This window comes from Lynx canadensis, chromosome D2, assembly GCF_007474595.2.
Source record: "Lynx canadensis isolate LIC74 chromosome D2, mLynCan4.pri.v2, whole genome shotgun sequence".
NCBI classification, from domain to species: domain Eukaryota; kingdom Metazoa; phylum Chordata; class Mammalia; order Carnivora; family Felidae; genus Lynx; species Lynx canadensis.
The window spans coordinates 16411700-16438719 of NC_044313.2; the positions used below are offsets into that span (position 1 = coordinate 16411700).

Consider the following 27020-nt stretch of genomic DNA (forward strand, 5'->3'; position numbering starts at 1 on the left):
ACGGGCTGTGCAGGGGGTCCTGAGGACTGGATGTTACTCATCTCTGTAGCCCCGGGGACAAGGCCGTGCTTGGCCCATGGTGTCAGCTCCGTATATGTCCAAGTGGAAGGCAGGGGGAAGGCGTGTCCTCGGGAAGCGGAACCCAATACTTGCAACCATTTGAGAACAATAAAGGATTGCATGACCGATGCACCCCAGCGCTGGCCGCCTCTGCTGGCCCACGGAGAGAGGGGCTCCCTGGTGGGGAGGCCTCAGGGCACGCGCCCTGGGCGCTGGAGGTGAAGGTGGCAGAGTTCGTGCCCTTGAGAAGCCCAGGGTCCGCTTGGGGAGGCTGACGCGGAAACAGGTTTCACTGCTCTGGGATCCAGGGGTTCTGAAGGAAGGCCTCGCAGGGAGTGCAGGACCGGGGCAGGGCCCAGCAAGGCCAGCCGCACTGGGGAGGATGAGAGGGCGCCGGCAGAAGGGAGGAGGCCTTGGCAGCCGAGGCCCAGTGATGGAAAGGTTGTCCGTCGGGGATGGTGACGGAACTAGGGCTGTGGAGGTCAGCGCGTGACGGCACCTGCAGCGAGGCGGCCCTGGCCGGCGACCTTCCTGCACGTGGCCTAAGTGACCCGAGGCGGTGAGGAGGGCGGCTGCCAGTGCGGGTAGGAGGGTGAGGGGGCCTCGTCCTGTACACCCGCACCACCCGCCTGCTCTAGTCAACGACACGGCTCGCTGCCCTCGGGACAGACTATTGCGAAGCGCGACAGGTCTTGGAACTGAGATTCTGGGGGAGCTTCTGGGAGGCCCAGAGGTGGTGGCAGCTACGGACACCCTTGTCCCCTCCGGCAGGCTACCTGAACGTGCTGGTCAACAGCCAGTGGAAGTCCCGCTGGTGCTCCGTCAGGGACAGTCACCTGCACTTCTACCTGGACCGGAACCGGAGCAAGGTGGCCCAGCAGCCCGTCAGCCTGCTGGGCTGTGAGGTGGTCCCAGACCCGAGCCCCGACCACCTCTACTCCTTCCGCATCCTGCACCACGGCGAGGAGCTGGCCAAGCTCGAGGTACCACTGGCCCGCAGGGGCGGGCGATGGGGCGCGGGGCTCCGGGCTGTTTGCTGCGCTCTGCGGACCGTCACCCTGTTCGGAGATGCAGCCTAGCCCTGCGTTATTTTTACTCCCTTGCATTTTACTTCTTTGCACTTAAAAAAAAAAAAAAAAAAAAAAAAAAAAAATTGTCTACTCCCTTTCTGACCTCAGAGTGGTTGTGTTATAGGAAAGGGACAATGAGTTACTTCCTGCCCTGAGGGCAGGAGGACTATTTATAACTCCCTGAGCTGCTTGAAAAACCTTCTGGGGATTCACAGTGGGTCTGGTTTGTGTATCACCAGATGGGGCCCCGTGCATAGAGGGGATGATTGTTAGGGCTTATCTGGGGCAAGAATGAGGTTTGTGATACCTTTTCTCCCACTCCCCACCCTCTGTGTGATGTGCTGTTACATTTACAAAAATAAGAGGTGACCTCATGCCTTGCACTGAGCAGGGGCAGGTCCGAGCCAGACTTCTTAACACGCAAAGAAACATCCCGTGGTTCACCCCTGGTCACCTAGTCCTTTACGCTGGGGTCTTCATCCAGATTGTGCTCCAATACTGCCCTCTGGTGGCTAAAAGCTCCGCCGGTTGTTTCCCAGGGACAAGCGTGTCTGTATCCACCCGTCTGTCCTGTTGACGGGTATCTATCTACTCAGTACGGTTATATCGTGAACAAGACAGGCTGTCACAGAACTTGGATTCTAGCGTGAGACTGGGGTGTTATTCAACGAATTACCCAGTGGATTACTTACAGTTGCTGGAAAGCCGTGGTGGGGGATGCTGTGATGTGTGCAGAAGCCTGCATGTGGGGGGGAGGCCAGGGTTGGGAGGCTGGGAGGGAGGGAGGGTTGACCCTCAGAGGTACAACCACTGGCATACAAAGGGAGGCCCTGAACAAAAGGCTTCAGGGGAGGGTGGCGGGCTCAGATTCGGATTTCGAGATGCCCCCTCCAGCTGCTGGGTCAGGGAAGGACAGAAGGGGAAGGCAAGAAGCAATGTTGGCATTTTAAAAGATACCCAGTGTACATATTTGATTAGAATGCATTGTCCCCTGGGGGAAAAAAAAACAAACAACAGGCTCCAACTTCACCGGGATTTATTTAGTTATTTATTAGAGCCAGCTGACCTGGTATAAAGAAAGGTATTTAAGAGAACCTTTCTTGGAAGACTGTAGTAAAACTGGAAATGAAATTCGAATTTTGTTATGTCTTAGGGATTCACTCTTGTATGTGTGGATTAGGTTGACAAACTGTTGATAAAATAGAGGTGTCGACCTCAAATGCATATGGTGTTAATCGTTCTCTCCGGGCTCCTTGGCCTTCTAGAAATACACGTGTGTGAATCACATCTGATACTCGGGACAAGTGTCCACGGCGTCACTGAGGTGGCATTATCCCCAGTGGCAAGAAATGTTATTTGGACTCACCGGGATGAGAGAAGCTAGTGGCAGTGAGGGAGCATGGCCCCAGGCTCTCTCCGGGGCCCTGCCCGGCCGGGCCTCGGGGCCGGGAGGGCTGGGCACCGGACGACACACTCCAGCGCTGCTCACGTGCCTCTCGGCCTCCCCCCAGGCCAAGTCTTCCGAGGAAATGGGCCACTGGCTAGGCCTCCTGCTCTCTGAGTCAGGCTCCAAGACAGACCCGGAGGAATTCACCTACGACTACGTGGATGCCGACAGGGTGTCCTGTATCGTGAGTGCGGCCAAAACCTCTCTGCTGTGAGTATTTTAAGGGGCCTTCTGCTTCACGCTTTCCCATTCCCAGCCACGCTTCAAGACTGGGGCCCAGACTGGCCTCCGGTGGCCCGTTCCGCCGGGCAGGGCGGCAGCTGAGGACTCAGGGTCAGCCCCGTTCTGTCCGGCAGCAGGAAGCCCCGGGCCCCGGGAGCAGCTGAGAGCTAGGAGCTGAGCCAGGCCTTGGGCCGGGGGCAGCCACGTGCCCTTGGCCTGGATGGACGCTCTCCAGCTCCTCGGGGCCGAGTCGGAGCCTCTCCTGACCGTCCCCTTTCCTTGTTGTGGATTCAGCACTTCGTCCTGGCTCCCCTGCTGGGATAGGCTCGTTCTTCTGCTTTCCAGACAAGCAGACTGGGCTCAGGGAGAAGCGGTCCCGGGTCAGGATGCCGAGGTGGCTCTGGCGGGAGCCGGCCCAGCCGCTGCAGCGGGATCCGTTTTCCTGGGTACCGAGAGGGGGGCGTAGCTGGCCTGGGCTGCTGTCGTAGGTCCTTTGAGACGGGTGGCTTTGGGCCACCCTGCCCTGATCTTCCCCTTGCCGTACCTTGCCGGCTCTTCCAGACTGATGCAGAGGAAGTTCTCAGAGCCAAACACTTACATCGATGGCCTGCCCAGCCAGGACCGCCAGGAGATGCTGTATGACGACGTGGAAGTGTCGGAGCTGACGGCCATGGTAAGGACACGGGCTGGGCTCTCCCCTCCTCCTCCCACCAAACCTCAGTGCCAGAGATCGGCAGGTTGTCCCTAAGACTGGCAGGTTCCCAGTCACCTGCAGTGTGCAGGAACCTAGTGCAATAAGGCCATCTTTTGTGCAGCGTACCTGGCTTGGGGACTGGTCCGGCGAACATAGCTGGTCAACCACGCCGGTCAGTATGAGGGGTGGGAGGTGTGGCGTCGGGATCAGGAGCAGCGACACCATTAACCACTGAGGCCCACACTGATGGTGGACAGTCATAGTGACAGCAGGTTCCAGTTCCTGGGCATTGAACCCCGTGCCGTGCTGAGGGCTTCTGCGGATTCTCTCACTGAATCCTGACCGCCTGGTCAGAGGCACCGCTAGTCCCTTTCTCCACAGAAAGGAGATTCTGGAGCAGTAAGTACCATGTCCTGGGTCTCCCACCTCCTGAACGGCAAATCCGGGGCTCAAACCCTGGCCTTGTAAGTCCAGCTCAGTGGAAACTTCCCCAGGAGGCTGGTCTCTGTGACCTCAGCGCGGGGCAGGGACAGGAGGCGGGTCCGGTGCCCCCTCCACAGCCCGGGGAGCAGAGGCCGTGGTGAAAGCCGCCTGTCTCTCCTCTGCAGGTGGAAACGCTCGAAGCCGCCCCTGTGACAGACGCTCTGAGCGAGCCCCCGCCGGACCGAGTATACCTGGACCTCACACCTGTCAAGTCCTTTCTGCACAGCCCCAGCAGTGCACAGACCCGGGCCCACTCCCCACTGCCATCCCACCTGGACCCCCCAGCCGAGGCTCTCCCTGCAGACCCGGGCCCTGCCCCAGATGAGCCCCTCGGAGAGCCTCCAGAGAACCCCAAGCTGCAGGTAAGGCTGTCCTCTAGCAGGTGGGCCGGCCTCGCCTTCGCGGCCCCTGGGCCGGCTGAGCCGTGTTCGCCTTCTCCCAAAGCAGACGCGGCAGGAGAGTCCGGAGTCTGAAGAGCCTTCCGGGAGACTCACGACAGTCAAAATCCAGACCGAACAGCAGAAGATCTCCTTCCCATCGAGCTGCCCCGACACTACGGCCGTCCCCCCAGCGGGGGCCAGCCCGCCTGTGAAGGACAAGCTGAGGGTGACCACTGCAGGTGCCTGTGCTAGATTAGCGTGGAATGTTCTGGAAGGGGCTTGCAGAAGTTAGTCCAGTTCCTTCCCTTTCAGACGAGGAAGCAGAGGTTCAGAGAGGTGAAGGGACTTGCCCAAAGTCACACAGCAAAGAAAGCGTGGGCCCAACTTTCTTGTCTGTCCCTGCCAGGCCGGGTTGTGTCTGAGCCTGCACAGTGGGTTGGGCTGGCCCTTGTGTCCCAGCCTGGCTGACCTGGGGGTTCTCCTCTGTGGGTCTGTAGAGATCAAACTGGGCAAGAATAGGACAGAAGCCGAGGTGAAGCGGTACACAGAGGAGAAGGAGAGGCTCGAGAAGAAGAAGGAAGAAATCCGGGGGCACCTGGCTCAGCTCCGGAAAGAGAAACGGGAGCTGAGAGAGACCCTGTTAAAATGCACAGGTAAGGGGCCTCCCAGGTGGAGGGGTGTGGGCTTCCCGGGGGAAGAGTCTGGATCTGTGCACCGGGCCTGCGGGCCCGTGAGCCTTCGCCGCATCGGTCTTTGGTGCAGGTGGGTGCTCCCCTGCCAGGTCCTTCCCCCATCCTGTCTGAAATGTTGCTATTCTGTACAGAGACCCTCTGATCTGCCGTCAACAGGACCAGGAGGTAGTGGAAGAAAACCGGTGGGAGGAGGAAATCTCTAAAAACTACATATTTAGGCCGCCATGTTTTATTTTCACTGAAAGCACATTCTGTCTTGGGGTGCCCAGGTGGGTCAGTTAAGTGACCGGCTCTATGTCATGATCTGACAGTTTTTAAGTTCGAGCCCCGTGTCAGACTCTGTGCTGACAGCTCAGGGCCTGGAGCCTGTTTCGGATTCTGTGTCTCCCTCTCTCTCTGCCCCTCCCCGCTTGTGCTCTGTCTCGCTCTCAGGAATAGCCATTAAAAAAAGTTCCCTCCTGTAATGGAGTGCCAAAGCCTCTGGCTGAGGTGTAGGCCAGCCAACGGGAGTCCCGGGTCGCCTTTCCTGTGTTAACCACACCTGCACCGCGGCATCCATCATGTCCAGGCTTGATCTCTTTAGTTCTTTATTCCATTTTTTGAGAGAAAGAGCCGGCGAGCAGGGGAGGGAGACAGAGGATTGGGAAGCAGGCGCTGGGCTGAGCGGGCGGAACCCGACGTGGGGCGTGAACTCAGAGACCGTGAGATCGTTACCTGAGCCGGAGTCAGACGCTTAGCCAACCCAGGCGCCCCAGACTTCGTTTCCTTACAGTGAACACACACTTAAGACACTTGCCAGGAAATCTCCTTGTAGATGATTTTCTAGATCCTCCTCCCACCAGTCAGCAGTCATTTCCTAGAAACTTGCCTTTTATAGGACCTTTCCGAAGCACTTACGTCATTTTCATAGAGTCCACATTTGTGCTTATCTGCTATTTAAATTGCAGACTTGCACCAACCAACACAACTGGCCTGAGCAGGTCTGGGGACAAACCCAGAGACTCCTGGGAAGCTTAGCATGTGATTGTGCCCCCATGACCCTCCTCCACCAAAGTCATCCACTGTCTTTGTTCTAGAATAGCGTTACTGAGCTACAATTCACAGATCATACAATGGACCCATTTACAGTGTACAAGTCAGTGATTTTTAGTATCTGTACAGATCTGTACATTTTTACCACCCACACTCATTAGCAGTCACTCCCTATCTCCCCCCAACCCTCCCGTCCCTAGGCAGCCCCTAATCTATCAATTTGCACTACTGGTTTCAAAGGTCCAGTGGTCTTGGCTGCCAGCGCACAGGGGTAAGGAGACAGTAGCTGGCTTTCCTACAGAGCTGGGACATGCGCTAACAAGCGTGACCAGAGGCGCACTGGCCACAGTCCTCGTAAACCTGGAGAGCAAGCCGGGCTGGGGGTGCAGAACCGGGGATCCCCCGCCCTTTCTCTTCTAGGGGGATTTTCTGGGTGGGAGAAAACTTTTACTGTATTCTCCTGGCAAGTAAGCCCTGAAGATCTTAGGCTAGTAAGTCACAGACCTGAAGAAAGTAATTCTCGAAGTAGTGGTACTGACTGCTAACAAGGACTCCGGTTCCAAAAACATCTTTAACATTTTGTCAGCTTTTTCCCTGTGAATTTTTCCTTAAACGGTGGGCCCTGTGACTGCTTGTCCTCTGACAAGGGCTGACAGGTGGCCACTTACCCTAGACTTGGAAACAGGGCCAAGTTATTCCAGTGGCTGCTGGCTCAGGACTCTCTATTGAACACACATGGCACCGTTGTTCCCCCTGGCGGTGAGCTCCTAGGCCAGCATTTCTTGGTGCTACCGCACCAATCTGAGAACTCTAGGGTGACAATAAAACAGGATTGAGAGAGTAGCAGGGCTGAGGACCACCACTCCGTTCGGCTTAGAGAAGCCCTGAGTGCCAGCAGGATTGAGGGGACTGCGTGGGGCAGGTGGGAACAGCACAGGCATCCTCCAAGAGTCAGTAATAAAGCTGCTCCCTCCCTCCCTATAGTCCAGTTGCTATAACAATAGGGGCCCTCAGTTTTGATACCTGCTAAGAACCTACCAGAAGGGACCTTGGCCTCTGACTTATGCCCTGTTATGAAGGCAGAGCTCTCTGCCCCCCAGAGCTTTCCCCAGCCTCTGCGGAAGGCTCACGCAGGCCCCGACCCTGAGTGGTGGAGCCAGAACTGTGGGCCACATCCACCGGGGTTCTGTCCCCTGAAGCCGGATAAATTCTCTGCAGACAAGGGAGTCCTGGCCAGCCTGGAGCAGAAGCTGAAGGAAATCGACGAGGAGTGCAGGGTCGAGGAGAGCAGGCGTGTGGACCTCGAGCTCAACATCGTGGAGGTGAAGGACAACCTGAAGAAGGCGGAGGCCGGGCCCGTGACGCTGGGCACCACTGTGGACACCACCCACCTGGAGAACGTGAGCCCCCGGGTGAGCGGCAGGGTTCCTCTTGGCCGCCTGCACGACCTCCGGGGCCGGGGGGCTGGGGGAGGCGGGTCACGTGCCCCGCCCTTGGCTCAGGCCTCGCTCTCCTCTCGCCACCACAGCCCAAGGCTGCCACCCCCACCCCTGCCCCAGACTGCACCCCGGTCAACTCTGCCACCGCGCTCAAGAACAGGCCTCTTTCGGTCATGGTCACGGGCAAAGGCACCGTCCTCCAGAAAGCGAAGGTAAGCGGCGGTCACACCCAGCCTCCTGCGGGGCCACCGTGGACGGCAGAACTGTCACTAAGGCGGGGTCCCTCGTCTGCCTAGGGTAGCACGTCCCCGCTTTGGGCGCCAGCTCTGAGCGCTCGGCTCTCACGCAGGGGCTGAGGCTTCCTTGTGCCTTTGGCTCCGTCTTCGGCCCTGAGCAACCAGAAAGGCGCGGGCACTTGGTCCAAACGTTCTTACCGGTCACAGCCTGAGGACCCTTGATCCTGCAACTGTCCACCCGTTGGTTACCCAGTAGATTCCAGGGTGATAGCCTGAGTTCAGAGACAAGCTGTGACGGGCGAGTTTCCAAGTCAGAAAGTCAGTGATTCTTAAAGGCCTACTGAAGGGACAGGTGATAGGATTTGCCTAAAGCCCCCCAGCCAGCTGGTGGCCAAGGGCTTGGTAAGGTGTAAGCAAGGACAGAGTGCCCTTGCTGGGTTTCTCCCTGAGGGCTAAAGTGTTAGCAGTCTCTTCCGCCTGCGAAAGACCATGCCCCGAGCTGCCTTTGTTGGTGGCAAACTCAGTTCCTTATTTCTGTCCTGATTACCTGCCAGAGAGATTCGGGGGCACGTGCACCGATGACTAACTCCTAAATCCACATGAGCATGTGAGGCTCTGCTCCCTCACTCCCAGCATGCTCTGCTGTGCCACAGTCTCCGAATCTCTTAACGTGTGCCCCAAACTGTGAACAGACAACAATTACCGTCTCCAATGCCTCTAAGCTTCAAAAAAAATACTTCTTACCCCCTGTAGCAACCTCCATATACACAGAACAATGTTAACTAACTCTCTTCTTTGGCGGGGGGGCGGGTGGTGGTGCTGGTATTTGCCACCCTAGGAATGGGAGAAGAAAGGAACAAGTTAGGAAACGAGTTTCATCTAAAGACTTTTCCTGCCATCCTGGACCTTGGAGACAATCCTGCTTCATTAAAGTCTTTGTTCAGAAGAAAAAAGGCCTATGGTACTACAGGTGCAGAACACTGACTAAGAGGAGGCTCTGTCCGTCTTCAGAGCCAAAGAAAATAATATATAACAACAAAAAGAGGGCTTCTCTGGAGACCTAAGTCTACTGAGTGGAAACAATCCGTTGTTGTATTCAGGTGTATTCTGTGTTTCTTCTTTGAAGTTTTCATCAACTGCTGTATCAAGCTTTGTAAGTAGCGAAAAGCTTCTGATGGTGAGACTTTGGTGGGAAAGAAATCAAGGTAGCAGGACCCTGACCCACTGGTCGTGTGGCTTTGGTGACCGAGAAGACCTGCACTCTGGACTGTCACCTCTCATCCAAGGCTCTTCTCTCCAACATCAGCAAGTCCTACTCAGTCTTCCGTGGTTTTAAAACAGCCTCGATATCACCTGTGTAAAGCCATCCATGACATGCTTTTTGAAAAAACAGGAACAGGGGAGGGAGAATATTTGGGACCAAGCTGAGGTGAGGTCCCCACTAAGTTCAGGACTTTTTTTTTTTTTCCAGCCTCAAGCAGGCCTGAATCAATTGCTTTTAAATAAAATTTTAAATGATGCTGTATTATATAGGGGGAAAAATGTTTAAAATCCTGTAATTTAGAACAGCGAAAAGTGTCTTTTTGAGATTTGAAAGTATCTTTTTGAGATCGGACTTTTTACGTTACCATAGGAGAAAAGATGACCCAGCGTTTACAGATTCCGTCCTGTGGCCAGGCCATTTTTAAGGGAAAAGTTATTTAAGTTCTGCGTAATGTCCAAGCCCCTTCTGTGAAGAAGGTGGCGAATTTTGTTTCGGGGTGACTCTCTCTCCTCTTAAAATTGGCAGTGCTGTTCTTCTGTGTCTTCTCTTCTGATGTGTCTGTTGTTAACACCGATTGAAACATTTCATCTGTCATTTCTGCCTCGTTTCGGGGGCGGGGTGGGGGGCGGTTATCAATCAGAGTTCTCTAACACTGGTTCCTGAGAACTAAAATTCTTCTGATTTCTACGGTCTTTCTAATCCCAGGGCATTTATTTTCTTTGTGCTATATACGCTTGGTGCCCTTTACCAAGTGATGAGTTCGATTTTTTTTTTTTTTTTTAATAAAACGTTAATTGTATTTTGGGTTTTTCCTTGTTATTTCACGGAATTATCTGGGGCAGTGCCTGGTGACTTCTGCCTCAAGGGGGCAACGTCTTGGTTATTTACCTACTAGACTTGAAAATACGTCCAGTAAAAACTGGTGGCAGTGTGATCCCAGCGTCGGTAAGGCTGAAAAGGATTTTCACAGTGTAACTGTGTACAGAACGCAAAGGAAACCTGTGTGATCGGTTTCTGCAGATACATGACTGAAAATCAATACGCCCGGAAGTTAAACACACTCCTAAATCATTCTTGGGGCAAAGAAACGGACCGATACTTGGAAGGTTGCCTAAGGAGCGAAAAGCTCCATGCGTGAATGCGCTTATTTCAAAAAGGACAAAATCTGGCTCATTGAAATCGCTAATAAAAAGACAACGTAAAAGGCCCTTAAGTTTCAGGAGTATGTCTTTTCCGTTTTATAAAGTTTTAGCAAGTAGTTCTGATACCAAAAATCCAACACAAATCACCAAAGAAAAACCAAATCTCATTTTTGGGGACAAAAATGAAAAAAACCCCGAATATTGGCAAGTGAAATTCAACAGTGTTTAAAGAATCATGCAGTGTGACCTGGTCATGTTTATCCACGGAAGCAACGGTGGTTCAACGATTAAAACTATACTAATGGGCCATTTATGATATGAACAGATTAAATGTGAAAAAGGACATTATCTCAAAGGAAACAGAAGAGCATACCACAAATCTCAATACTCCTAATAAACACTCTTCATAATCCAGGAATAGAAAGAAGTATTCCTAACCTGATAAAGTAATCCACAAAAATAACACATCATGATGGGAGATCGCTTCGGGTCCAGAAACAGATACCACTACTTTTTAAAACATTCTTCTGGAAGTCCCTAGACAATGCAAAATGACATGAGAAAGTACTAGCACAAATATCAAAAGGAAGAAATAAGACTGATTATTTACAAATACCTTTCTAGAAAAGCAAATTAACAACAGGAGTAGAGCGTCTAGCAAGGTGGCTGCAATCAGGGTCATTCAGAAAATAAAATTTATGACCTATTTGCACTGTTTTAATTTTTCCAAGGAGAACATTTTTCTTTTTTAATGTTCTATTTTTAAGAGACAGAGGGTAAGCAGGGGGAGGGGCAGAGAGAGAGAGAGACACACAGAATCCGAGGCAGTGAGCCAGGCTCTGAGCTGTCAGCACAGAGCCCAATGCAGGGTTCGAACCCACGAACTGCAAGGTCATGACCTGAGCTAAAGTCGGACATTTAACCAACTGAGCCACTAGTTTCAAGTTTTTATTTAAATTCTAGTTAGTTAGGGATGCCTGAGTGGCTCAGGAGGTTAAGTGTCTGACTTCAGCTCACATCATGATCTCACAGCTTGTGAGTTCGAGCCCCACGTCGGGCTCTGTGCTGACAGCTCAGAGCCTGGAGCCTGCTTCAGATTCTGTGTCTCCCTCTCTGCCCCTCCCCTGCTCACTGTGTGTGTGTGTGTGTGTGTGTCTCTCAAAATGAATAAACATTAAATTAAAAAAAAATCTAGTTAGTTAAAAAAGGCCAGTTTCTTTTAAAAGAAAGAAAAAGTCTTGGCTGGTTAGGCAATGAGATAGGAATTCTCTCTGCCACTATTGGGATGCTGAGAGGGTTGAACTATTCAGTGGTACCTTCCCTAGAAAAGGGAAAAAAAAAAAAAAAAAGGCTCAAGGTCTGGGATCTAAAAACAGAAGCAGTGTTTTCATGTGTAAGTCTGTGGGTTTTTTTTTTTTTTTAAGTCAAAGCAATTCAAATGGGATGTCCAAATATCAGCCCTGACCCAAAGAGCCTACACTGTAAAATGATTAAACTTGCTGTTAAAGACTGTGGGTTCATGTAAGTTCTCAGACATCACCCATCGGCACCTGCCAGGTGGACATCCCTGCTCTGATGTCACCTGCCCAGGCTAAAGTAGTAACAGGAGTGAAAATATCCTTGAACACAAATGACTGTCGTGAAGGTGCTTGGTACGCTGGACCTTTCATTTGAAATGTCTAAGGATACCCTCAGGTGGCCTCTTCAAGTACTTTAGGTCAAAGCAGCCTTGAATATTTGCATGTAAAACATTTACATTATTTACATTAAAAAGAAAAGACAGGGGCGCCTGGGTGGCGCAGCCGGTTGAGCTTCCGACTTCAGCCAGGTCACGATCTCGCGGTCCGTGGGTTCGAGCCCCGCGTCGGGCTCTGGGCTGATGGCTCAGAGCCTGGAGCCTGTTTCCGACTCTGTGTCTCCCTCTCTCTCTGCCCCTCCCCCGTTCGTGCTCTGTCTCTCTCTGTCCCAAAAATAAATAAACGTTGAAAAAAAAAAAAAAAAAAAAAAAGAAAAGACAAAGTATCTGGATATCTGGATATAGGTCACAGCTCCACAAAGGTTTCTACTGAAAACCCAAAGCGAAAGGACCACAACCAAGGGGAAGGACTGATTCCTAAACACTGCAGGGGTAAGTACCTGGTTTGCCAGAAAACACTCCAACTAAAAAGCCTTTTTGCCACACGGGTCCTGTTAAGTAACCAACATCATATCCTGAGACATTCCTTTAGCGAGAAGCAAAGCCACTTAGATAACATAAGATCGATGCTTAAAAAACGCCAACACCCTCTAGGTTTCTTTATGCTGTATTTGTTTAAGAATTCCAATCCTCTTTGTCCTAAGAAAAAAAAAGCAAGCAATAAACACCCCCCAAGTAGCCCCCCTACGTAATCTCTCGAGGAAGCCCCCCCAAAGGGAATGTAGCCCAGGACCTGGGACATCTTCACCTGGCCCCACCCCCATAGTCAAACAAGTTGGTTAGTGGTCACATTCCAGTCCCGAGCCTTTTTTAGGTCTTTGCCACGCACAGATCCAGAAACCAGAAGAAGTCACAAATGCCACACAAGCCCCTTGTCGAACCGAAAGCAAACGCACTAGGAAATCTTTGGGAAAAGAGGTGTGAAAAGGTCCACGCTTTTTCCATCTCGAAATGCCGTGGCTTCAGTGGTCCAAACACCACTCTAGTCCGCGCCTCCTCCTATTACCGTTCCCAGCGACATCCTATTTAGCATCTGGTGAGAGCCAAGGTTGCTCCAAACAGGCCATCAGGGGTCTCCACGCTCCTTTGTTTCTCTTCAGGGGAAAGGCGGCCGACGACACGAGCTCACCGGGGCACAGCCAGGCACAGCAATGTCAATTGCTTACAACTGTAAGCATGCAAATACTTACATGTCAACACTTTTCAGCATCGGCATTAGTGGTAGAGTCAGGTGTCGCAGTGTCCCCAAGCAGCACGGTCTGCAGCCGGGACAGCTCTTTGTGGCGGAGGCACGTGGGCGGGAGGGTTCTGCGCGGAGCCGGAGGTAGGATGCTCCACGGACGCCGCGGCAGTTTCAGCGCCCGGGGTGCTCAGACCTGGGCAGTTGCTGGGAGGGGTCTCGGCGGGAGCCACGGGCCTTGGGGGCATCTCCTCTCAAGGACCCTGGGAGAGAAATGAACCTTGAGAACAGGAGGAGGGTCTGAGTCATCTTTTCAGCCAAATGGCAGCCTCTGGGGCCCTGCGTGGCTCTCCCTTCCTCCAGAGCCCGAGCCCGAGCCCATGTGCCAGATCAGAGGCCCTGTCGGCGCCCTTCAGGTCCGCTCCCCGGCCTCAGACAGCCTTGCTCGGACGGTGGCCGAAAACCCAAAGCTCCCAGGGGAATCTTCTGGTCGCTGGCTCCCCTAACTTGAAATTCCAGAGCAGGAGCCACAGTGGGCCCGTAAGGCTGCCCAACATTACTCTCCGTCTGGTTGAGGCCCCTTCTCTCCTGGACAGTTCCCGAGCTCTCCTCAAACCGCCAGTGCCCCCTCCTGTCCTCACTCTCTGCTGACGGCTGTTCCTCCCATTTTGCTGAGAGGGGAGACACGTTCAAAAAAGAACTCCCCCCAGCCTCCACCCCCCCCACCCTGTCCCCACCAACCCGCATCTGTGCCTGCGTCCTCTGTCTCCCAGACACCCCGCCTCCGCTGCGCTCCCGGCCCAGGCCCCCCTGGGAGACCTCCCTCCCAGGATACGCTCAGCACCCACACACTGCATGTTGCACCTGCTCCCTGTCCGTCTCCCCCGCTGGCATGGGCGCTCCGGCAGGACAGGACTGCTTGTTCACTGCCATATTCCCCGCACCTAGAACCGCGCCCAGGGTGCAGGCGGCCCCGCTCAATGTCTCGAGCGGGAACGACAAACGACTGCATGAGTCCTTCTGTTGAGCGAACGCCCTAGAACCTGCCTTCGGCGGAGTCCCTGGGGGCTCAGCAGGTCTGAGGGTCACCCCCAGCTCCCACGTGCAGAGCGAGAGCCCCACTTACGTTTCCCACAGTGGGGGCCCTGCCAGCCGTCCTGGCACTCGCAGCGGTAGCTCCCGTTCTGCAGGATGCAGGTGCCCTCGTGCATGCACGGGCTGGGTTTGCAGAGGTTGACGGGCCGCTTGGCTTCTAGAAGGGAGAATGTGCCCAGCAGGCCCAGCCCAGGTCAGCCCCAAGGCCCTCGACTCCAAGGAAGCCCAGAACAGAGGTGAGGCCCCTGGAGTAGAGCAGCAGCTTGGAGGTTGGCACCTGGTTGGTGCCCCACACTGCTTGGCTAGGTCACAGACCCGGCGTCCACACAGCCTTCCTTCCCTGCTGCATATGGAGACTCTCTCTCTCTCTCTAACATGCTGTGCATATAGCAGTGTTTACCATTATTATCACGGACACACTTTTAAAACAGCAGGAAGGAGGTCACTGGCAAAAGGAGGCCCTGGGGTCAGGCTGGCCTGGCCATGTTTGTTCCCAGCTCTGTCATTCGCTACCTAGGTCGGTGTCAACCCGGGCCCTCAGATTCCTGGGGGCGTCTGCGGGTATCCTAGGGATGTCTTCTGTTCAAACGAGGTACGAAACCTCTCAAGTCGGGAGAGAGGGATTTTTTTTTTTTGTTACTCAAAGTCTCTGCACCTTAAATGTCAGATTGGGTCAGCTGCGCCCGGGGCAGGGTTTCACGCGAGCGGGGATTTAGCAGAGAAGCCAGCGCACGGACCGCGCGGGGGCAGCTGGGGGGCGCTGCCATCCTGGCGATGACGCACCCAAGGGCGCAGGCTGAGTGCCCCCAGCCCCACCCCGGAAGCAACAATGAAGGGTGTGGACTCCCCCGCTCACCTCCACATATCCACTGGATGAGCGCGTCCTGGTGGTGCCTCAGGTCTGCGTAGGTTGCCACGTGGAGCAGGGAGTCCCGGGGACCCGCGAGCCTCCGCAGCGCCTCCCTCAGCACGGGCCCCACGCCCACCACCAGGACAGAGACGCCATTGTTCCTCAGCTTCCGGACGGGGACAGCCGCGTCCTCCGCCCCCAGCCCGCCTGTGAGCACCACCACAGCCTTGGGGACACCAGGCCGGGCGCCCCTCTGGACCGTCATCACCCTGTCATGGATGTGCAGCAAGGCTGTGCCCGCCGAGCCCACCCCGCCCAGGTAGGGGGCCTGGCTCACGGCCCGCAGCACCGCGGCGCGGGTGGCGTGGGTGTCCAGCCCGAAGGCCACGCGGACGTGGCCGCCGTAAACCACCAGGCCGACCTGCGTCACGTCGGGGTTCACGTCAAACCGGAGCGCGCAACTCCTCGCGAAACTCTGCATCCGGGCGAAGTTCTCGGGCCCCACGGAGGCCGAGGCATCCAACGCGAAGACCAGGTCCAGGGACCGTGCCTGGCAGCCTGCGGGGACAAGCGGAGTGAGCCCCGGGCCAGGCCCTGCCCAGCGGAGCCCCCTCCTCGGCACCAGGCCAGAAAGGGGGGCCGCCCTGGGTTGGGCCAGCCAGTCGGCCCGCTGCAGCCGCCACCCTCCGCCCGCTCCTCGAACGTGAGGACACACGAATGCCAGGCTAGACCGCATTCCCAGACTCCCCGGCAGAGAGAGCTGAGGCAGATGGCCACACCTGTCTCATGGGATGTGGTCGGAAACGACCGTGCGGTCTCCAAACCCTGTCCTCGAGAGGAAGCTGCTTCCCTCCTACTTCCCTTCTCCCCACCTCCTGCTGGCTGAGACACAAGGACCTCAGGCCCAGAGGTGGCACAAGAGAGCCAAGCCACCATGCTGGCTGAGGCCACACTCACCTCCTAACTGTGAGAGGAAGAAATGTCTAAATCGGCTGTAAGCCACTGGGCTCCGGGGACCCTCTGGGACAGAAACTCGCCCGCACCCTCATCCATTCCCTTCCTGGGCACCCTCCGTGTGCCACGAACTGGACTCGAGGCGCTGACTGTACCAAGTGGACAAGATGGGCCCACGCCCCGCCTCAAGGGGCTGTCTGTGGGGTGACAGACAGGAGACCCACACAGAATTACAAATTACGTGAGCAGGCTTGGGGGCCCAAACCAGGCTACTGTGAGAGGGACCAGCAGGAGCACAAAAGCAGATCGGGAGAAGTCAGGGCCTCTCTGTGAGGAGTAAGCGTGAGCTGAGGGGTGGGTGGGGTCCTGAGGCAGGGGGAGGCCCCGAGTGGCTGGACCCCCCTACCCCCACCCCGCACCGTGCTGGGGCTGCAGACAGATCTGAGGAACCAGCCACAGGGAGCTCTCAGAAGCCAGCGGAAGGAGTCTGGGTTTTCTGCCAAGTGCGGAGGGGAGCCAGTGGATCGAATTTATCGGTTTTTAAACACCACGCCAGCACAAGGAATATCTGAGAAACTGGCGGCCCGGGGAAGCCTAGGAAGGCATGATGGGCAACTATAACGCAGGGTCCTGGACAGAATCCCTGGAACAAAAAAAGGCCACTAGGTAGAGACTAAGATGTGAACAAAGTATAGACCTTAGTAAATAATAATATATTTGTGGATTCATTAGCTATGACAAATGCACCCTGTTTTAACGCCTCGTAAGAGGAAGCACCGTGGAGTCCTGGGACCTCACCTGGCGGCGGCCGGCTGCACAGCTTCCCCTGCAGCTCACGGGTTTGGCGGAACAGGTCATGTGGGCCGGCGTAGACCAGGACGCGCTCTGGGCTGCCTGTGATCTCCTCCAGCTCTGCCCGCACGGCCTCGGTGCCCACTCCCAGCAGGAGCAGCTCTCGGGCCCTCGCACGACGCGCCGGGCCGGCCACGTCATCCTGGGAGGGTGACTCGGTGAGCAGGACCACCACTCTGCGGGGACGGTCCTGGCCCGTCCTGGCGGCGCTCCCGAAGCCGCGCTCAGCCGCCTGCCGCAAGGCGCCGCCCGTTAGGGTGGCGCCCCCGCCGAAGGGGATGCCATCCAGGCTCCTGAGCAGGTCCGGCACGTCCTGGTACTCGCCCACGGGCACGGCCACCATCAGCTCCCCGCTGTAGCGGGCCACACCCACGCGGGCCCGGGAGTCCTCGCCCAGTGAGGCCTGCACAAACCGCTTCACGAAGGCCTTGGCCCGCAGGAAGCCCTCCAGGGTGGTGCCCGCTGAGCTGGCCAGCAGGAAGAGGACGTCGATTCTGCATTCCGGGCTCAGCTTCGGGGCTGCCGGGATCACAGCAGCCGTCAGTCACGCTATGACCCCCTGGAGCATGGAGGTCGCTGTCCCACCCGAGATGCCCAGCCACTACACCAGGCAGGAGACACCTCCCTCCCAGGAGGGAGACGGGGCAGAGAAGCAGGCGACACGGGCTGGGGCGCATGGCACAGAGTTACACCGGCCCGGACACGGCTCTCCCTCCTGGCTCTCCCTCCGGGTCTCCGTCTGGCCACTTTTTAAAACTTAAACTTAGAACTTTCTTCCATTATGGTTAGTGCTTCTTGTGTCCCTGTGAGAAATCTTTGTCTACCTCAAATCAGGAAGATATGCCACGTTTTCTTCCAGAAACTTCACTGCTTTGTCTTTTACGTTTAGATCTACGATCCATCCGGAACTGATTTCTGTGTCTCTTACAAGGTAGGGGGTCAAGATTGTGTTCTTCCATAGAGATCTCCAGTTGACCCAACACTACGTTTTTTAAGTTATTATTTTTTACAATAAAAAATATATATAATACATATATAATAACATTATATAATATATATTATATATTATATAACGTTATATAATATATATCAATATATTATATAATATATAAATATATTAATATAATTAATATATAATTATATATTATAATATATTTGTATAATATAATTAATAATTGATAATTAATAATATATTCTATAATAAATATATTATCAATATATTATTATAATATATAATATATAATAAATATATATTTTTTATATATAATAAAAATATATATATATTTTTAAAGTTTTTGTTTAATAAGCTCCTACTGTGTGTCAAGCCTTGTTACAAGGCACTTTCCATCTACCTCATTTAAAATGCCCAGCAACAGGGGCGCCTGGGTGGCGCAGTCGGTTGAGCGTCCGACTTCAGCCAGGTCACGATCTCGCGGTCCGTGAGTTCGAGCCCCGCGTCGGGCTCTGGGCTGATGGCTCAGAGCCTGGAGCCTGTTTCCGATTCTGTGTCTCCCTCTCTCTCTGCCCCTCCCCCGTTCATGCTCTGTCTCTCTCTGTCCCAAAAAAATAAATAAACGTTGAAAAAAAAAAATTAAAAAAAAAAATTTAAAATGCCCAGCAACCCTGCAGGGTAAAGCCTATTATAATTTTCATCTCATACCAGGGGTTAGGCCCTTTGCTCCTGTTCCTATGAGAGGGGAGAAGAGACTGCCCACAACCAGGACTGAGAGTCGGACTGGCATCAGCCTGCACCTGAACTCAGCAATGCTCAAAGAGCAAGCAGTGGCCATTCTAAAGATAATACGCCAGGGGCCGCTGTCCTACCCAGGGTATCACCACCTGAGTTATTTATTCGTGGAGCACTCAGAGGCTGTATCACACGAAACAGCAGATCGGCGGTGTGCCTGCAAAGTAGGTGGCTCTAAAACTCAAGGGCCAGTTTCTACCTAGGAGCTAGCGGGGTGGGAGGTTGGTAGGGGGAGCCCAGGTTCCACGGCTCCCCAACGGTCAGTCTCAGAAGTCCCGTGCATACGTACCGCAGTTAGCCTCCCCTCCGAAGGCTGGTGGGCAGAGGCAGTGGTACCTGTCCAGTCCTTCTGGAACACACGTGCCTCCATTCTGGCAGGGCTGCGAGTCACAGGCGCCTATCGGAGAGAGGCCCATTAAGAGCCTAGCACGTCAGCTCAGAGGCTTGAAGGGGTTTGGCCAGAGGTGTGAATCTGGCAGACCACCCTGCGCCCCACCAGGGCCCAGCTCCCTTCTTCCCTTGGGACCACTAGGAAACTAGCCACGAAGTCTGTGGCAAAGAGGGGACAGAAAGCGAGTGAGGCACGTAAAGCAGGGGCCGGGTGGCCGATGTCAAGGGCACTCAGTGATGGGCTCCCCAAGGCCCTGTGTGAATTACAGGCTCAACGGACCCTGGACTGTTAGGGACTGAATTGTCTTCCTCCAAATTCATATGTGCAAGTCCCAGCCCTCAGGTCCTTAGGATGTGACTGTATTTGGAAAGGGCCTTTAAAGAGGAAATTAAGGCCAAATGAGGTCATAGGGTGGGCCCTAATCCAGTCTGGCGCGTACGAGGAGGAAGAGACACCAGCCTCGCGCAGAGGGAGGCCACGTGAGGACAATGAGGAGACAGCCATCTGCAAACGGAGCAGAGAGACCCCAGAAGAAACAGAACCTGCCGCCCCCTTCCTCTTGGACTCCCAGTCTCCAGAACCACGAGCAAGTGCATTTCTGTTGCTTCAGGCATCCGGTCTGTGATATTTGTTCATGGCAGCCTTAGCCGACTGCACAACATGGCTTCACAGCCCCCGCCTGCCGAGGAGACCTGGAGGAGCTCCCGGGGGCTGCAGTGGTTAACTGGTGTTGGATCGGAGCTCGGCGAGGATGGAAATCTCAGTAGCATCACGGCAGCCACGCGGGTGTCCGTGAGACTCAGGCGGCACCGTGGCGTGCCATTTCCTGAAGTTCTATGGGGCTGTTCTCAACGGCCTCTCCGGGCTGCTACTGCAAGATGGTGAGCCTTTGGTGCCTGGGGCCCATGAATGTGGCCTCCTCCACCTGCGTGGGCACCGTAATTAACCCCTCCACAGAGTTATTGTGGCGATCACGCGAACGAATCCACGCAAAGTCTTGGCACAAAGCCTGGCGTGAAGCCAACACTCCATAACATGTTAACACCGCATTGCCTTTGGGAGGTGAGGTCCAAATTAGGGGCAGTGTCTCTTCCAAAGGGGCTACTTTATACAGGAAACCACAGCCCGTGAGAAAATGGGGCCCGCTCTGAAGTGTCCTACCTATGATACCCTATGGTCAATATCTGAGCTCCTTTCAATTCCCTTATCAATTACTGTAAAATGCAGATGATACCACACGACCTCCCTCCCAGAGTTAGAACAGACAAGATCTTTATGAATTCACGTATCATGATATGCAAAGGACTTACTAAGCAGCTGAGTGTGGTTACCACGGGAACTGGTGATTTCTGTCCTTTCTACATAAAAATGTAGAAAATGTGGCGGTCACATCACTATAATTAAAGCGTATGCTTATTGGAGGTAGAATTTTTGAGGCCAACTCCGGGCACCCAGGCCTGCTATGCTGTCAGCCTGTGTATCATGGAAACAACTGGGGGCGCATGAACATGGGGCCTTTAATGGAGCAGCTGCTATGTGCCAGGTACTGTGTTAAGCACCACGCGTGCATGATCTCGCTTCACGGACACTGCCCGATGAGGTAGGTTTTGTCAAGGTCCCCTCATTTCAGATGGGGAAACTGAAGGTCAATGACTAGAGGTCACGTGCAGTTCAGATAGCTGGAAAGGGGCAGAGCTGGGACTCAAACCCGGGTCACTCTCTTTCCAAAGCTTTAGGCTCAAACTTCAATTTCCTTTTTTGTTTTTGGAGGGGGGTGCAGAAAGACAGCGAGCACGTGCGTGTGCGCGAGCACGCGTGAGCGGGGGACAGGCAAAGAGAGAGGGGGACAGAGAATCCCAAGCAGGACTCGACGCGAGACTTGATCTCAAGAACCGTGAGATCATGACCTGAGCCGAACTCGAGACTGAGCTTAACCGACTGAGCCACCCAGGCACCCCTCAAACCTTAATGTCTGAGGAAGAAACCACCCTACTTTCAGCTTCTTCTGTGTTTCACAAGTATGCAACTTGGGAACTTTAAAACAGGATGTCAAGGGGATCGCCAAACTCGGGGCAGAAAGTGCAGCTGGCCCTGCTTCCAGGAGACGGGCTCCTTGCCTCAGTCGGGAGTAGCAAAGCCATAAATGACTGATGCCAACACATGAGTGCAATTTCTATGCTCCCGCGTCAGTGGGGTGCGCTAGACCCCCGGGGAAGGAGCAGGAAGGCCCACTGGGGAGCCAGGCTGAACGATGCCTAATGGTATTAGTGAATCCGCCTGTTTGCTTTGGGGCCTTGTGGCTGACGAAGCACTTCCGAGGGCATTTATCTACCGAATCTTCACTAGGAACCCGTTTATGATACCCCCTCTATCATACAGAGCAGGGAGACGGGGATTCCAGACGTGGGACAATCTGTTTTGTAGAGGAGGAAACTGAGGCTTAAGTGTCCGGCCTGGAGTTTGGTGCTGGACGTGAGCTTCCCTTTCTGCAAAGCCGGTGCTCAAGGCACGCCCTTCTCTGCCTCTTGTCCTGCAAGGGGCACAGGTTAAGGAAGGTAACTCCAAAGTCTTCATTCTTAGTGAAAAAACGCCACTGAGCAAAGGAGGAATGAGTCCAGCATGAGCATTCGCCTCCACCTCTGAAATGCCGGTCGCCCTGCCTGGGAGCTGGTTCCAACCCCACCCTCTGCCCCAGGCGTGCAAACACATCTTTAGATGCCAGCCTAGTCCCAGGGCCCAGAAAGAGCTAGAAAATCCAAGACGCAGACTGTACCTGGGCAGGTTGTCCTGTAGCAGGTGGCAGGGTGGGTTAGGACCACTCTCTTCCAGCTGTCACCCAAGGGAACAAATGGCAGAGAGCAAAAGTTTAACACGAAAGCAGAAACCTGGAAGGTAATTTGAACCGCTAAAAGCCGGTATGAGATTCCAATGCAGATACGGGTCAAGAAAGACGTCTTTCTGTCTTGATTCTACCCCAACTTTAACCTGCATATGGATAGGATAGGGAAAGTTCCGAGCTACCCGGAAACAGTTTTTAAAAAATGTAAGTTGGCGATCATGTCAGAATTTGGAAATATCTGTGCTCAGAACTCTGAACTATCGGCAGAGCTTTCTATTACGGGTTACTTTCTGGGGCCGGCACAATGCAGCGCTGGGGGGGAGGGCGGGGAAACAGCGGGAATTGGGCAACTGGATTCTGGCTGTGGGACCCCCCCCCCCCAGGCCTCCCACCACAGGGGCAGGCTAATTGGGCTCACCTCTAGGGCAGAGCCTTCCCTGGAGCAAAACACCCACTTGGGATTAAAGCCAAGTCAATTACAAACTCAAGGAGCTGCTGAAATCAAAAGTTTGCCAAGCTGCCAGCTCATTAAAGAGCAATCTTCTCCCTGTCCACATGTACTCCTAGCGACTTCCTGAGACCACAAATCCTAGCCCAGAAAGTTCTGCGGACGCCTCCCAGCCTGAACTGGGAATCCCGTGTCGTCGGAGCAGAGACTGGCCACAGGGCTTTGCCTGGATCTGCACATCGCTCACGGCTCCTTCCTGAGCTCCCTCGGGCCTGGACTCTATGCAAGGCCTTTCCTGCCCACTCTGCCAAGGCTGCCCCAACCACCACCTCCCCACGCCCACCCGTCCTTTCGTGCCTTTTCTCTGTAGCACTCATCGCTACCTATCAGTTTATTTTATGCATTCGTTTTATTTACTATTGCCTCCTGCCACTGGAGTATCAGCTCGTGAGGGCAGACTGGTTTCTGAGACACTCACGCTGATTCCCCAGGACCTGGGACAGTGCTAGGCACAGAGGAGGCCCTCCGGGTTTCTTGAATCGGGGAATTGGCCAAGAGCTTACTACACGGGCAGACAATTCCAAAAGCCTCCAGGATTAGTGCACTCCACATATCAACTCGTTGCCGACTCTCCACAACCCTATGGGGTGGGTGTTATTATCCTCCCCCTTTCACATGTAGGAAAAGGGAGGGGGAGGTTCCGAGCTCACCGGTGGTCACTTGGGAATTAACAGCTCAGCAGCCTGACTCCAGGATCTGAGCACAAAGCCACGGGGTGTCCTCTACCCACCAGCTTCTCCTGGGGCTCCCAGCTCCGAATGCCTCTGTGTGGCATCACTGGGTTCCCGTTTCTTTCAAGACTGATCCAGCAGCCCCTTCTCCATGACATCCCAGGGAGGACAGGCCCCGTCCGGGCACCTGAGACACTTGACGGTGGTCACTGTCCAATGCCTCCTCTGGACCACGAGCTTCCTGGAGGTGGCGGCCATGCCTCTCTCCGCACTGCACCCCGCTCGGTTCAGAGTGAGCTCTCAGAACGAGTCCAGTGGGGAAACAAAGAACTGCCTTCTTTCACTCGAAAGCTCGGGTTCTGAAGAGGGCCTCTAGTGGCCTCTTCCAGGGCATGAGGCCCCCTCTTTTCTCTGACCCACGTGCAGGCCACGGCCCTTCCCTGCCAAGACGGTCTTTGGACTCGCCCCCAGCCCAGCGTGATGGCTCACGGCTTCGCAGCCGGTCCATTTCACCGCTGGGTGTCTTCTGAGCTCATCACTGAGGGGCGGGCCAAGGCCAAAGACGCAGCTCGTTCAAATATGACCCCTGGCTTTCCAGAGAAGGCAAGAGGACAGGATCACCAGCTGCCGACCAGATGCTGTACCGCAGGTAGCCTAGCCTAGGAATCTTCGAGAGAATGGCTGACCCCCAGGCAGCAGGTATTCCAGAACGCCTGAGCTCCCGTTCTGACGAACACTGCATCATCCCCCATAGCCTCCACAACTGGAATTTATCTAAGACCTTAAGCCTCCCGCCCCACTCGGCCCCGTAAGGACAGAGACTGGTATTCAGAGGAATCAAATTACCAGACCGCCACCCCGAGTCCAGACCACTGCCCTAGAGGGCTGGCTTTGGCTCCCTTATTAGCCTTCCAGAATGGCTGTGGCCCTGTCACCCTCACTCACCATGCGCGACTGGGCCGTGGGTCTACAAGATTCTGACTCTGTGTAGCTGTGACCTTCCCTGTGACCCCACAGCTCTGTCCCTGTCTCCCTCCCAGGTCCCCTCTGGTCCCTGTCACGCTCCGTGGCCAAGGCCCTTCCAAACAGCTGTTCTCCCCGGAGCACGTGCGCGCCCAGCTGTGGGGGTCTCCGTCTCTACCCAGGCAGGCCCTCGGGCGCTGACCCCAGACCACGTGGACAAACCTGGAGAAGGGACAGGGTGCCACCAGCACGGCATCGGTCCCCCGCGATCCTCTCCAGCACAGGGCACTGCCCACAAGCTCCCTGACCGTCTCCAGCGTCTTGCGCTCACAGGGATGAGGCTGGACCTGGCAGTCTGTGTCCACAGGGCACAGGGACGGAGAAGACAGGGTTATCTCCCTCCCCCACCTGCGGTCCCACCACCCTCAGCCCTGCTAACTTCTGCCTCTTTCCCGGCCGAGCACGTCAGGGGAGGGGCCCTGCTCTACCTGCCGGCCGGGCAGCCAGTCTCTGAGCATCCCCCCGGCCCACAGCTCTCGCATCCTGTGCACGTGTGCGCCTTTTATTCTGGCTCCCGGGTGGGGCCTGATGATGACAACTAGCAATGCAGAGACCTCACCCCAGCTGAAGTGGCCCCGTGCTGACCGTGCCTGGGGAGCTCACTTGGCTCTTCCTCCTGAGGAGGGGACAGGCACAGGGGGCCCCGCCAGGTCCGGGGCCCACACCCGGGGCCCCTCTACCCCTCAGCGACAAGCTCGGGGTTCCGAGCTGAGAAACCACAGGGCTCGACGCAGGGAGGTAGCCCGAGCAGAGCACCCCAGAGCTGAAGCTGCGAGACCCCGCTCCTCTTGCCCTCCCCTCTCCCTGGGGAGCCTCCTGACCTCTTGCCTCGGGGGAACGTCCCCACCCTGCTTCTACCTGGGCGGGGCCACACCTTCTCAGCCTGGAAGGCCTTACCTGGAGAGGCGACGGTGCAGATGTCAGACTTGCTGAGGGTGCTTAAAAGGCCATTGGTGGCGTCCTCCACCTGCTCAGCCATCAGCACGTGCTGCTCCCTCGGCTCGCTGGCCAGCGCGTGCAGCTCCTCCCACCTGTCCCCCGTCCCCAGCCCCCAGCAGAGGAGTTACGAGCAGCTGACTGCCCCACCCCCCTCCACCTTCCTGTCCACCCATCTCCTACACCAGGGGCTCCCTGTGGACAGCAGTACGACCGCACCGCTCCACAGGCCACCTAGCTGCAACCTCACCCACCGGGGATGCAGGTTCTTTCTGTGGTTCACTTCTGGACCTCACCTGCATCCCCGGTGGGTGAGGTAAGGTCCAGAAGTGAACCGCAGAAAGGCCCCGAGGGCACTCGAGCACGCGTGCCAGGATTCACAAACTTCTCCAAGGCAAGCCAAACCCGCGGAACCATCGGCTCTCATTTGAGACATGGTCTTAACAGACTTGGTTGTCTGGTTTTATCCCCCACAGCTAATGAGAAACATTTAACCAGAAAGGAAATGAGGGAAAGTGATTCTGGGTCATGGCAAGAGAAGAACGAGCAAGGGAAGCTAGCGGTAGAAAGAAAACACTGAAGGGTGATAAACAGTGGACATAAGAACTCAAGGGTCAGCAACGTAAGGTTATGCAAAGGAAGGGGCCAGCACACGTCAGCAGCCAGGGGGCACTGCGGTTAGGGCCCAGCCCCAAAATGATATGTGGGATGAAGAAAGCATTAAATGATGTTGAGAAGCCTTTTTTTTTTTTTCAATTTTCTTCTTTTTCTTTTTTTTTTTACTTTTTATTTTTTGAGACAGACAGAGAGAGAGAGAGAGAGAGACAGAGTGCGAGCAGGGGAAGGGCAGAGACAGAGAGGGAGAAACAGAATCTGAAGCAGGCTCCAGGCTCTGAGCTGTCAGCACCGAATCCAATGCCGGGCTCGAACCCAGGAACCGTGAGACCGTGACCTGAGCCGAAGTCGGACGCTTAACTGACTGAGCCGCCCAGGCGCCCCGAGAAACCTTTTTAAGGAGACCGGGTAGTCAGGAATGTATTTAGAATCTTGCCCATCAAGAAATTCATCAAGACAGACCACGGTCTGGCAGTATGGCAACAACTTCATTTATCTCCCAAGTTCACGGGTATAAACCTCTCCATTCTCCTCTGGAGCCGTGTAAACTAGATATTCCGCCCAGTACCTCGGACAGCACCTGACACACACAAGGGGGCTTCCGAGTTGGGGCCTCAACAGTAGCATTCAGAGGGCAGCGAGGCCGGGCCCCTCCCTCCGCTCTCCCAGCCCAGCAGCAGATTTTCACAAAAGCCAGGGCCGAGAACCAGAAGAGAAGGGGCCCAGTGGATACCAAGAAGAGGAAGGAGTCGGAACCGGCATCAGCTTTTTCATCGCACTCAGAGCCTCACACTGCCCACGGCGGCGGTTCTCCAACGTCAGCGGACATCAGAATCACCGGGGGCCACAGAAAACCACCGGCCGAGGTGCCTCACCCCAGAGTTCTGGGTTCATCGGGGTGGGCCCGAATGTGTGCATGCCTCACAAGCTCTCACGTGATGCTGATACCGCTGGTCCAGGGAGCACACTTTGAGAACCACCGGTCGGTAGTGACCTGGCCTTTTACCAACAGCGAGAGGAGGGGTCAGGAGGGCCTGGGAACCCACGGGCTTCCTCAGAGGGTTCCTGTGGCTGCAGCCCAGGACATGCGGGGCGGAGCAATGTCTCCTCTCCTGACCAATGACCTCTTGATCCCTCTAAGTGAGGGGTGCTCAAAGTGCGGGGGCTGGTGTAGGCCCCCAAACCCTTCCACCCTCATCCAGAACCAGACGAGCATAGACACTGACAATAAACAGCTAGAAGCTATTATACAGGAACCTGACAGTGTCATTTTACGCCTGCTGGATCAAGTAATAAACTTTTGGGCTTCTATTCTGTCTTTGCTTTTTATTTCACTTTGCAAGTAATTGTTTTTTTTCTTTTTTTTTTTTTTTTTTTTTTTTTTTTTTTTGTCTTCCTCTGAAGTATCCGTCCATGATGGATTCAAAGCAAAACAAAACAGACTGGACCTCCACCACGGACAGTCTGAGAAGCACTGCTCCAGCTGGCAGCTGGAGAAGAAA

The 27020-nt window shown here is 54.8% G+C and overlaps 2 protein-coding genes across 5 annotated transcripts in view; one reads left to right on the forward strand and one right to left on the reverse strand.

Annotated features, from left to right (window-relative positions):
* Positions 1-10851, forward strand: part of AFAP1L2 (actin filament associated protein 1 like 2) — a 98926-nt gene extending 88075 nt beyond the window's left edge. For 2 of the 4 annotated variants that reach the window (XM_030334980.2, XM_032595215.1), the window contains exons 11-19: positions 832-1043; positions 2642-2787; positions 3361-3472; positions 4102-4338; positions 4421-4595; positions 4854-5009; positions 7299-7492; positions 7609-7731; positions 8594-10851. In XM_030334980.2, coding sequence (XP_030190840.1) covers positions 832-1043; positions 2642-2787; positions 3361-3472; positions 4102-4338; positions 4421-4595; positions 4854-5009; positions 7299-7492; positions 7609-7731; positions 8594-8620 — 1382 coding nt within the window. In that variant the 3' untranslated portion in view covers positions 8621-10851. The remainder of the gene's footprint in view (positions 1-831; positions 1044-2641; positions 2788-3360; positions 3473-4101; positions 4339-4420; positions 4596-4853; positions 5010-7298; positions 7493-7608; positions 7732-8593) is intronic. The other 2 variants (XM_032595213.1, XM_032595214.1) reach the window with 2 other exon arrangements.
* Positions 10852-12535: 1684 nt separating this feature from the next.
* The window catches only part of VWA2 (von Willebrand factor A domain containing 2), a 43916-nt gene continuing 29431 nt past the window's right edge, over positions 12536-27020 (reverse strand). The window contains exons 7-14 of the mRNA XM_030335494.1: positions 24865-24998; positions 24130-24262; positions 21700-21755; positions 18825-18932; positions 16735-17307; positions 14989-15540; positions 14164-14289; positions 12536-13300 (exon numbers count right to left, since the gene is read on the reverse strand). Coding sequence (XP_030191354.1) covers positions 13212-13300; positions 14164-14289; positions 14989-15540; positions 16735-17307; positions 18825-18932; positions 21700-21755; positions 24130-24262; positions 24865-24998 — 1771 coding nt within the window. The 3' untranslated portion in view covers positions 12536-13211. The remainder of the gene's footprint in view (positions 13301-14163; positions 14290-14988; positions 15541-16734; positions 17308-18824; positions 18933-21699; positions 21756-24129; positions 24263-24864; positions 24999-27020) is intronic.